Source organism: Juglans microcarpa x Juglans regia, chromosome 1S (genome assembly GCF_004785595.1).
Source record: "Juglans microcarpa x Juglans regia isolate MS1-56 chromosome 1S, Jm3101_v1.0, whole genome shotgun sequence".
Taxonomy (NCBI): domain Eukaryota; kingdom Viridiplantae; phylum Streptophyta; class Magnoliopsida; order Fagales; family Juglandaceae; genus Juglans; species Juglans microcarpa x Juglans regia.
Window position 1 is genome coordinate 22,846,403 of NC_054595.1, and position 12,544 is coordinate 22,858,946.

The 12,544-nt window shown below is 33.4% G+C and overlaps 1 protein-coding gene across 1 annotated transcript; it reads left to right on the forward strand.

Annotated features, from left to right (window-relative positions):
• The first annotated feature begins 817 nt into the window (after window positions 1–817).
• LOC121245886 (auxin-responsive protein IAA4) lies at window positions 818–2,475 on the forward strand. The gene is made up of 4 exons (XM_041143795.1): window positions 818–1,267; window positions 1,407–1,609; window positions 1,732–1,831; window positions 1,921–2,475. Exons 1-4 carry the CDS (start codon window positions 1,059–1,061, stop codon window positions 1,994–1,996), a joined length of 588 nt encoding a protein of 195 aa, XP_040999729.1. The 5' UTR covers window positions 818–1,058; the 3' UTR covers window positions 1,997–2,475.
• The last annotated feature ends 10,069 nt before the right edge of the window (window positions 2,476–12,544 follow it).

Genomic DNA, 12,544 nt, shown 5'->3' on the forward strand with positions numbered 1-12,544 from the left:
TTCCAAACCAATCTCGAAGTCATTCATTAGTTTGGTTGAAATTAATGGGCAAGTATGTTAATATAGAAATTATATATAGTTCCATTTAAAAAGGTCCTATAATTTTTTTTTTCGATGCCTAGACAAACTAGTTTCTCTTATTTGACTATCAATTGAGATTTTTTTTAACACCTATGTAATACTTTATGTTAATAATTTTTTTAAAATGATGATATTAACTTATCAAATTAAACTTTCATAATATATTTTTTATATTATATACTTATGAAAATAATTAATAACGTGGTCCAGTCTTATGAATTCGACACTCTCCCAAAGTAAAAACTAAATAATGATAACAATATACCATATAGTTATTTGTTGCACGATGTTGGGTCGAATGAATTATAATCGAGCCGGACCAATAACCAAATTATCATCTGCTAGAAAATAAAAAGAAATAATAATAATAAAGAAGAAAAAGAAGAATAAATATAAAAAGTTTCATGTCAGGGCTGACCATGCGGTACTACACATGCCATCAAACATGTCATGTACCTCACCCTCCATTAACCATGCAAATTCAAAACACTGCGAAAGTTTGTGTCCCACATGGCCATGCTATGTCCATACCAAATATACATGAGGACCCCTTTCACATGGGACTGCTCCTCTCCTTCAAACCAACGCTTCTGATTTCCCTCCCACAACCTCCCAAAACGCATCTTGTCCCCTTTTGCATCGACAAGTTGCCTAAAAGGTGCTGCTATTGCTACCGACAGCTTAGCTTGCCTTTGTCCATAATTCATCCATTTCTGAGAATCACAAAGCCATTTCACATCTCTTTAATGCCTTGTTTATGATATTCTATAAAATACAACCTTGTATTCCCACCTCCACCCTATTATATACCTTTCCTTCAACTTCTTTTTTGTTCCAAGAACTTGAGCAGCCTCCAAAGAAGATTACAAACACCAACAGATCAAGAAGGCAGAACTTGTGCACCAATCCATCAAGAGGCAAGATCAAGATCTTGTCAAAACTTTGTTGTTATCTTTGGATCTAAGATTAAAGGGGAAATGGAAAGCAAGGTGGCATATGACAATGATCTTAACCTCAAAGCAACCGAGCTTAGATTAGGGTTGCCGGGGACAGATTACAGTGAAGAACAAGCACTTTTTAGTGCTAGAAACAACAAGCGGCCATTGCCTGAATTGAACGAGAAGTGTGGATCAAAGGGTAGTTCTGATGCTCCACACGCAGGGAATGAAACTGCCCCTCCTACCAAGTAAGTACTTATAACTCGTTTTTGTCCTTGTATAAGTTTCATAAATTATTTGAGTTCGTGGAGTTTCGGCCGTGGCTAGGTTTGAATCTCGATCGACTTCCTCCCCAAAAAAATCCAACTCATATTTGTTACATGACAGGGCACAGATAGTGGGGTGGCCGCCGATCCGATCATACAGAAAAAACAACCTGCAGCCGAAGAAAACTGAGCCTGAGGCTGCTGGAATTTACGTGAAAGTAAGCATGGATGGAGCCCCTTACCTCAGAAAAATTGACCTAAGGATCTACAAGGGATACCCAGAACTTCTTCAGGCTTTGGAGAACATGTTTAAATTCACCATCGGTAAGAATTACATCGATTAGTGTTGCTTTTATTATTGATGTTTTGATATTAATTGTTTTGGCGTACTGTGTTTGATGATGTTTCTGACGGTGAAATTGACCTTGGTTTTACTTTTTTTTCAGGTGAGTACTCGGAGAGGGAAGGGTACAAGGGATCGGAATATGTTCCAACTTATGAAGACAAAGATGGTGACTGGATGCTGGTTGGAGATGTACCGTGGGAGTAAGCTCTCAATCTCTTTCTCTCTTCCACCCTCTCTGTGTTCTTTATTTCTCAGTAGTACTTACGGAAATTACCTGCTCTTGTTGCAGTATGTTCATGTCATCCTGCAAAAGGCTGAGAATCATGAAAGGATCAGAGGCTAGAGGCTTGGGATGTGGTATATGAAATACCCACAAGTAAAAGCAACCCCAAAGGAGCAAGAGAAGAATTGATGTCTCTGTCATCAAGAGCAAATCTCTTAGCTTGGGTTCTCGGATTAGAATTTTGGATTGGAAGTTTGGTCTCGTCGTTCACAGTCTCTAGCTAGTCTTCGACAGGGAATCGTACGTAGACAGAAACATGGTGCAGTTACCGTTTATTTCCTGACATTTGGCAGCAACGTCGACTCTGGAGGTCTGAGGATCTTCGATGCTAATCGAATGGCTTCGATCTATTGATTCTATCAAGCCTGCAAAAGTGCATGCATGGAATTGAAGTTATATATTGCTTCGAAGGCAGGCAGTTGTATAAACCAAATGACATGTTTATTTATTTAAGTTTGGCTTTGTATAATATTGATATAAATTATATCAAAGCTATATACCGTATATGTCTATACAGATCGAACCTGAAATTTATGTCTATCGATCGTTTCCATTTTGTCTTTCTTTCCATAGCAGATCAGTTTCAAGGTGTCGTTTGGATTTGAAAACGAGTTGAGATAGATTATGAATAGTAATGAGATGAGTTATGAATAGTAGTAAGATTTGTGAGTTAAAGTTGATAAATAATAATAAATAATAGTGAGATGAGTTGAGATGGATTATGAATTTCGAATACAAATCAGGCGTAAGCTAAACATATATATATACCAGTAGTTATCCTCGCAGAATCTATCTTAAATGATGATCATTGACGAATCTGGATAGAAGAATGGCTGAATTTAAAAAAAAAAAAAAAAAAAATACACTTTGTATTATCAAACTCTCTCAAGTCAAACATACAAAAAAGCATGCTCATTATTGTCCAAATTCTTCATTTTTCTCTTTCAAATGAATCTCACAAAAAATAAATTGAAATAATTTGATGTACCTGATCAACTCTATTTTATACTAAAAATTAAAAAGAATAAGAGTTTTAAAATCCAACGCACCACGAATATATGATGCAGCTACATTAATTTGTAAATTTAATTTTATAAAATTCTTTTATAGATACAACACCTTTTATAAAAAATAAATAATATGAGAGTCTTATGGAAAGTGCAAATTGCAATTTCTTCATTGTTTGATAATACGAATCGCTTCATCATTCTATAGCAGCTCAGCCTTGTACGAATTTAATTGTTTTGTGGTACAAAGCATAACACGACTAAAAGGAGCTAATTAAGATAAAGGAACTCTTTTTTCTTTGCGAGCTATCTCTCTCCAGGCGATATATCCTCTCACCATTGTTTTTGATATAACCACCTTTTCTCCGGCAAGAGGGGGTGGAGAGTTGGCTCCACCCTCCCTCTACTTGTCTGGCCTTCGCGGGATCTGTCAGAAGATTTTTTCTCTCGGTTTTCTTTTAGTTTCTCACTCTTAGCATTGAAATGCGTTGATCTGCAGCCTACCGGCCTCTTACAACTGCCACACACCCACCATTAGATTCTTTAACCGCCAATCTATTAGATAGCAGAAGAAAACATACCAAAAGTGCAGCGCGTACGTCTCACACTCGGCTCACACTGTGCGTGAGATTCATGCGCTGCCGTGCTAGGGGAGGTATTTCGCCACCACAAGCAACACCATCGGGGTCAACAGCTTCAGATCTTTTTAGATTTAACCTATATTTTATTACCGAGGGTGGCGCGTGAGCTACACGCGCTTCCACAGCCAGTGGTGGTCTTTTGCCTGCAATTCAGCTCATTTTTTAGTTGCTACTTTCTTATGTTCCTGCTTTCTCTAACCAATGATCAAGATAAAGTAGTCGTAAAAGTCTACTTCAACCAATCCAACCCAGTAAAATGTAGCACACAAAAATCTATTGTGGCTTTTAGCTGTAGTTTTACAATCTCTTTATCAGACTATGTAAAAACCGCTTCAAGCGACTTCCCCTTGTGAAAAATGGGTGTTGTATTTGTTGGGTTAGGGATGATTATTGAGAACTCTCACCCCATTTAATCTTGTATTCTGTAATCTCTTAGTTTATCTATGATATGCTTGCTTGCTTAAAAAAGGAGCTAAGATAAGCAAAACAAAAATAACAATGGTAGTTGAAACATATGCTACTATTTTTGCCCCCTCCAATGGTAGAGATCACAATCTGCGCAATAATCCTTGAGTCTATACATTGGACGCAAGCAGTGGCAGTAGGAATATATATAATCATATATATTATTGAAGGCTTGGAATAAAATCATATATATATATATATATATAAATTCTACTCATCATTCCTACACTACACACTACATATAATTTTTTATTCTTTTTTAATTTTTTTTTCTCTTAGCAAATATGTGGTATACAAATGATGAGTAGAATAACTCAATTAATTTAGCAGGAATAAAATAAAAAATAAAAATAGTGTGGTATGTGATCATGTGTGGGATGATGAGTAGCAAAACTCATCATGCATGTGTGTTATCGCCGGCTGTAATATTGAATTAACATTAATAAATATAGATGAAGGTCGACTCAGTTTCTTATTATAAACCAAAAAAAAAAAATGTGACCCTTGTGAAGTGATATCATGACCATGTGAAATTAAAACAACAATAGCTAGGTTCAGAGACATGCATGCATGCTGCATAATTTCTTTCTTCCAAAGGAAAGGAGAACCTAGACCAGCTCGATGTCATAGGAAATTGTAGAAGGGCAATGTACTCAGGTTAGCTAGGTTACTATGATCAGTACTTGATCGATCATTTTGGAACAACTTATAATCCTAAAGTCCATTAATGAAGTGAATTTGAAGTTTATTTTGAAACCAGGATTTATAATTTGACTTAATTTACTCGTTTGATCTTCAAATGAAACCTATTTAAAGTACTGCATATTCCACCAGTATTCTATATATATACTTGCAAATAACACCCAAAGGGAAGGGGGCGCTCATGTTATTCCAGTACTAACGATCAATATACACACATGCATATATATATATATATATATGGAAAATGCTTTATCTCCCACTGGGGGTCTATTAGTATAATTTTATGTGTTTTTTGAAGTTTTTTTTTTATATAAATTTTTTTAACAATTTTAAATATTTTAAGAAAATAAAAAAATCATAATATTATTAAAAAATATTTTCTTAATTATGAAGTAAAACAAAAAATTATAAAAAAATATTTTTATGATTTTTTATTTTACTTTGTGATTAAGGAAGTATTTTTTAATGATTTTTTTAATTTCTTATTAAGAAAGTGTATTTTTAATAATATTCTAAATTTATTTTATTTTTTTTAAAATATTAAAAAATATTAAAAAATCTATATAAAAATAACTTAAAAAAAAAATACATGTAAAACAATTACACCTCCAACGAGAGCTCCCAGCGGGAACTGTAGCATTGTCCTCTATATATATATATATAGATATGTTTGGTGAAAGACAAATATGGAAAGCAGTAATGGTTTGGGTTGTCCTATTCTTTTTAGGAGTTTTTAAAGATCATCTGTCTCACCTTAGATGTTATTCACTTAATAGTGGGTGGCATGAAACCCTAATTGAATACTTAATTTTCTTTGGAAAATCGTATCGAGCAGTGAGAAAATTTTTTGGACTTTGTAAACATTATCTTAACTGATATTCTATTAATGAAGGCTGATTATAAGTTGGGAGCCCCAAACCATAGAGCAAATATATATAACTACTACTTACACTTTGTTCAGTACTTTAAGGTATCGTTTGGATTCGAAGATGAGTTGAGATGAGTTGAGATAGATTATGAATAATAATGAGATGAGTTGTGAATAGTAGTGAGATTTGTAAGTTAAAGTTGATGAATAATAATGAATAGTAGTAAAATGAGTTGAGATGAATTGAAATGATTTGAAATGACTTGCGAATACAAACTAGATCTTAGTCTAAAATATAGACTTTTGTGTTTTCCCATTAGAAAATTAAAAAAGATTGCCGGTTACATTAATTTTCCATGTAATTGAAAATGACAAAGGTTCATTGGATTTCAATCATGAAATTAATATAAGTTAGGTGAGATGGGGATTACGAGACGACATCTTGGTGCTAAACTATTCGATCCTCCAGCCTTAAAAGCAGGTTTGCAAGTTCGATCTGTTTTATCTTTAAATTAACATAATCAAGACTATCTTCTCTTTTCCTCTTGTCTTCTAGCTGGTGATGGAGAAACAAAGTCCGACACGAATCCTAGGTTCAACTCCTTAATGATTCTTTAGGTATATATATATATATATTCAGATGTCGTATGAGAATCATGCCTGTAAATTAAACATAATGAAAAATACTCATGCTTCTGACCATATTAATTTGACCAAGATACATGCAGTACTGCCTGCCACTTGGCATCAACTGCGCCACCTGTATATGCAACTCGGGCCATGCGCTCTTGGATCTGTTCCTTAATTTGTGTTAGAATTGGATCCGTTGGATGAGGAATAGTATCTTGTTATTAGGTAAGATTGCATATATTGCCTTACCTAACATACCTTTGAGCTTCAAATGGGATAAGCATGCAGTTGCAGCCTCTAAAGCCTAACAAAGAAACCCAATTTATTTCTGAATTCCCAATGGGCTTTTTGTGGAACTGGTCCTATTCTTGAATGGAACAAAGTTTTGTTAAGAGATGAGATGAGATAATTCTATATAAAAATTAAAAATATTATTATTAAAATATTATTTTTTAATTAAAAAAATTGAATTACTTATTATATTTTATATAAGAATTTTAAAAAATTATAATAATAAGATAAAATGAAATATTTTTTAAATTCAAAGGGATGAATGTTATGGAACTGGCATAAAACTGTGATAGGTAGAGATTTTCATGCTTGGGTTTCCCGTTTCTGAAGCCACATCTTATCAGCTCAAGTAATCTTGAGATGATTCGAGAGAAAATTGTAAATATCTATCATTATTTTCTTGGTTAAGCATATACAGATCTATTTCTCTCTTATTTTCAGACTCACCCTAATATTGCTGTTTAGGGGACAATGAACTTACTGTTCATAAATAAGGCATTATGAAATGGAAATATCTTGGCACAAGCCAGGGCGCAGTTTTTGTTTCTTTGTTTGATTAAAAATACATATAACACTTTTCACAATATATTATGTAAAATGGGAATATTTTTATAAAGTGATATTTCTTTTATATAATATTTTATAATAATACTCATTTTAAAACATGATTATAAAATAATAAATATTGTGTGTTTATCATTTTTGTTGTTTGAAATGGTTTTGGCTGTTCCGGCCTATCATGCCATGCTCAGCTTCTGTTAGCTCTAGCTAGACGGAACCAGCACTTTAGAGAAATTGGCGCGCGTCAAATTATGATGGCATGTACTCTGACAAAAACTGATTGCAGACAGAGATGATGTCTGACAAAGTTAGGGGCCCGAGGCCCTCGTCACAGACACACAGACATGAACAATGGAGTTGCCACTGGATAAATTATGAGAGAGCTTACTTCGCCGCTCCAAGTTGACCTCTCCACCTCACCGCTAGTCAAAATTCATTTTTTTTTTTACTTAATAATTAATAAAATGATTTTAAATATATTGATATATATATTTTTTTATTTTTTAAATATATTTAAATATGTTAAAAAAATATGAAAAGAGAAAAATAAAAAATAAAAAATAAAAACTTTTTTACGCTGAGCTACGGCCAACGGTCAAGATATACACCCACCCATATTGGAGATCTTTTGGTTTGGACTCCAGGTAATGCTTTTTGTCTTGAGATCCCCGTTTTCTGTATATCTTTTATATATCTTTCTTTGTCAATCATCCATGTAATTTGCACCCGCTTTAGCTTTGTTGCAGTAAAACTACTCCTGAAAGTCATACTCATCGTCACACAGATCAGAATATCAGATACTGAAGCTCAGGCACGGGACTAGCACACCATCCGTTTGGATATACAGATAGAAAGAATCTGCATATAGACTACTGCATTCCAAATGCCCATGAATCGAGGCTGTCCATGGAAAAGATGCTTGTTTGCGCAATTTCAACGAACATGTCGCGAGCATCATTAACCGCTGTCAGGCTCGATTAAATATTAAAGACTTGGTAATCATACGAAGTGAAAGAGGACTCGCTTTGATCCGAGAGAATGGCACCTGTGGACAAGAGAAGAAGCTAAAGGCATGCAGAGGGGTGATTCCCTTCATCGCGCAAGGAAACGGTCGCAGAGTTAAAATGGGCTTCATGTTTTCAGGAGTTAGAAGAATCAGTTGGAGTCCAGATATCTTTGAGGCCTAGATCATGCCCATATGATTGCTGTTCATAAGCTAAGGGCCGAGGAAAGGACCCAAACTGACCATAACCTCCAATATAGTTAACATGACGAGCAAAATCTTTTTCGCCGATAATATATTGATTGGATGTTTGGGATCTTTGTTTACATTCAAAAATCAAAAACTCACTTCAACTCATCTCATTTCATTATTATAACTTTTTCAAATTCTCACATAAAATATAATAAATAATTCAATTTTTATTCTACTATTTACAAATTATCTCAACCTATCTCGACTCATTTCTTAGAGCAAGTTTGGGAGGTGGGATGAGACACAAAATTCTCATCTCATCTTATCATTACATCTTTTTTAAATCTCCATACAAAATATAATAAATAATTCACCTTTTTCAAATTTCAATTCACATTTTTTAAATTTCAAAATAATAATAATATTAAAATACAATATTTTAAATTTTCAAATAAAACACAAAATTTTTATCTCACATAAAAAGTGTTTAAATAGTCTAAAAAAATCTTCGATGATAAAATTAAGTTATTACATATTAAAGTCTCAAAAAGTATGTTTCAGGAAAACAAATGTGATTTTCCGAATTATATGGAATGCAGTTTCCAATTTTAAAGAAAAAGTGTAAATGAGCAAAATTAACTATACGATATTGAGATAATTACAATCTTATTACAAGCACCAAACAACCGTTTATGTTATTTCTATCTCAAAAAATATTTTTTTATATTATTTTCAAACAAATGCAACATATTTAAAAGTATTTTAGATATATTATATTAAAAACTCTATACGGTTATCAAATAGTAAATAATTTTTTAATAGTATAATATATTACTTAAGCTGATCTACAACTAAAAGGCCTAAAGTTTAAAACTTTATTACACACCACAATCTCAAATATGCACCGAATGATATTCATCTCAACCAAAATCCTTATTATGCTGGAGTCAATACCCTTTCTGATCTTATTGAGATCGACCATACGGTCTTTTTTTTTTTTTTTTTTTCACTTAAATACAAGGACTCATAAATAAAAATGTTGCTTTCCGGGAATGATTTAGACCTCATTTGAACAGTGAGATGTGATAAAATGATTTTAGTTGAAAGTTGAATAAAATATTATTAGAATATTATTTTTTAATATTATTATTGCTTTGAAATTTGAAAAAGTTAAATTGTTTATTATATTTTGTGTGAAAATTTAGAAAAATTATTATGCACTAACAATTAAAAAAGAAATTATATTTACAGTCCTAAGTGGGAGACTGCGTGTGCAGTCACATTAATAAATGAGAATAAAAAGAAAAAATATCATTTTAAAAAAGAGATTATTGTAAATTTAAATTTTTTTTTAAACATAACTGTATGAGATTACAAGAGCATACATTCCCCAAATGTATGTAGACTAACTCCAATCAAAATATCTATTACTACTGCACATTATTGTTATTAATTTTGTTTTTTGTTTTTTTTGTTTTTACCATAGAAATGTTAATCTTTCACAATCAATATTCTACATTTTCTCATAAAAATATTATTGAAATGGAACGGATCGAATAAACCCGAGGCTATGCCCGCAAGCACACAGAGGAAGAACATGCACAACATTATTTATATAAATAAAAAATTCAAAAATAAAAACATTTCAATGGAAAAGAAAGACATATTATAAATATATCATTTTTTTTTTTATAAATAATCTTTCTTTTTGCCAAATATTATCAACTCTTTGTTCCTCTGAGTGGCAATATTACATACCTTTTTTTTTTCTTTTTTTTTTTTTTCCTCATTTCTTGGATTGGCTAGGAGATCTTCTTTTTCTTCTTGCTCTCGTTCTTGTTCTTGTTCTTCTCTTTCTTCAAGTTCTTCTGGGTTTGGTCCTCCACCATCATTGGAAACCTCACATTTCGATCCCAACCATAATCTCCATAGTACTCATTCCTTCCATAATCACTCCCTGCATTCCTGAACTGTCCACCACTGATCCCTGAGGTGCCTGCACCGGAGTTCTTCTTGTTAATAAAGCCAAAACCGAGAAGTACACCAGATTTTCCCTTTGAACTCATTTCAAATGGCGTTGAATTGAAAACCAGAGTGAATAAATGGCAGCTGCTTTTATCATGTGAATGATAGCTAGCAGCTCTCGGTCTAGTCTCTCCCTCCTTTATATTTGGTGGAGCTACCCCAATTCAATGCCAACATTAATCGTAACGAGTTTATATTTTTCCTTGATAAATGATTCACGAAAAAAGAGCCATGCAGATTAGAAAAAAAAAAAACAAAAAAACAAAAAAACAAAAAACTAGAGCTCAGTGTTATACATTCGTGTGTCAAATACAAGAGCTAATGCATATTAATGGGAGGGAGATATATATAGCCGGAAGAGAGATCTAGTGGGATGAAGTTCTTTTGAAATTTATTGTTTTTTTTTTCACCATTAAAGTAACAAAATATATACTGCATGGTTTGGTGAAAGAAAGAAATAAGTTCAATAACCACAGGCTGTGATGATAGTGTTAAAGGAAAAAAAAAAAAAAAAGTTTAACAACCACAACTACCCATGAGATAAGGTTTTAAAATTTTTTCTACTAAATTTAAGGAAAGAGGGGCCAATACTACTCTCTCTTCTTTAATTTTAGTTGAGTCTTGGGAGAAAAAAAAACAGTCAACTTTTGCTTTTCAATTACATATATATAATTTTGGAAACATTTAAATCTAATTATTAGAGTATTTAATTCAATTATTTATAAAAGACATTTAAATGTAAATTATCATTGGTAAAGAAAAAATACCATTAAAATATTCATGCACTTCCAATGATTGCCATTTATCAAGGCCCTCACAAATTAAAAAAGATATTCTACATAATTTTGTACTTTTATTTTACATAATTTTAAGTATTCCCCGCGTAGGTTTGCGACTACTATATATTATTTCAAGTTCAAACCCTAGAAATTAAAAGAAATCCTTTATCAATCTTGAAAATTCCGTTTGGCTACTCCGATAGTGTAGGTGAAAGATATATAAAATTAGGGGTGTGCAAAATTTTGAAAATTCTGACTCCGTCTGACTTTCGCTCCGGCTCCGACTCCGACTTCGTCGGAGTCATCAGAATTCGGAGTCGGAATTCAGAGTAGCTCCGAATATCTATTCGGAGTCAGAGCTCCAAGAAGATCCGATTCCGACTCCGAAATTTTTTTTACTGTACACTTGCGCTCGAGCGAGGTGTCGAGCGCAAGTCGAGCACACGTTGTATTGAACATTGACTCGATCGACATGTCGAGCGAAAGTCGAGCGAACCTCTTCCAGAGAGGTTCGCTCGAGCGACATGTTGAGCGGAAGTCGAGCGAACCTCTCTGAAAGAGTTCCGCTCGAGCGTCACATCGAGCGCACGTCGAGCTCCGACCTCCAATCGGAGTCGGACTCCGACAGAGTCGGAGCTCCAATTTGGCTCCGACTCTTGTCGGAGGTCGGAAACGAGCACTCCGACTCCGTCGGAGTCGAAGCCCAGCCCTATATAAAACGAACATTATCAATAAAAACAAAAAAAGATAACAGGGAAACCCGAAAAATAATATTTTGGATAGGTAATTTAATTATATTAAGAGTGATCATTGCTATCCTCTAGATTTCTCTGTATTTAGTTGGATAATCTATATTTAAATTCCAAACTACTGCTTTTCAAAATCAATGGTGGGAATTTTGTTAAATTCAATATTTATTATCACTTCGAAATTCAAAATGGACATAATAATTACGATAAATGTTAAATCTCTAATATTGAATATGAAAGCAATAATTTTGCTATGAAAATTCGAAAGCAATAGTTAGATATTGGAAGGAGATCTCAGATCCAGTCGATGGATTGCTGGGGGATCTCTTACTTTCTCTTTCATCAACGACTGTGTAGACTAGACAACTGTTGATGTCGGCCCACCTACAAGATAGGGTCGGGACAACTTGGTAGATTTGCTAATTATTTCGGTACCATGACTCTTGAATATTCTTGTAACCCTTTGCATTTATTTAAAAGATAAAAACAATCTATTTTATAACTTTTTTACAGTATCCAATAGGCTTGGAAGCCCTATAAAACAATATACCGTGAACGTTTTTTTATTCTTCTTTTAAACTTCATGTGTGCGACATATTATGAGTCTATTAATCGTTTTACTGTCATGCAATCTAAATGATCTCAGGTAGGGCTATACAGAAACCAACGGCATCGGCCGCCACAAACGCGAACCGACCGACCGCGTTAGGAACCGAC

What these genes read in the sequence shown, in the direction of transcription:
- LOC121245886 (XM_041143795.1), top strand. Translation starts at nt 1,059, where the DNA reads ATGGAAAGCAAGGTGGCATATGACAATGATCTTAACCTCAAAGCAACC. An exon ending in GAAACTGCCCCTCCTACCAA is followed by an intron (nt 1,268 to 1,406) that starts GTAAGTACTTAT and finishes GTTACATGACAG; the next exon opens with GGCACAGATAGTGGGGTGGC. An exon ending in CATGTTTAAATTCACCATCG is followed by an intron (nt 1,610 to 1,731) that starts GTAAGAATTACA and finishes CTTTTTTTTCAG; the next exon opens with GTGAGTACTCGGAGAGGGAA.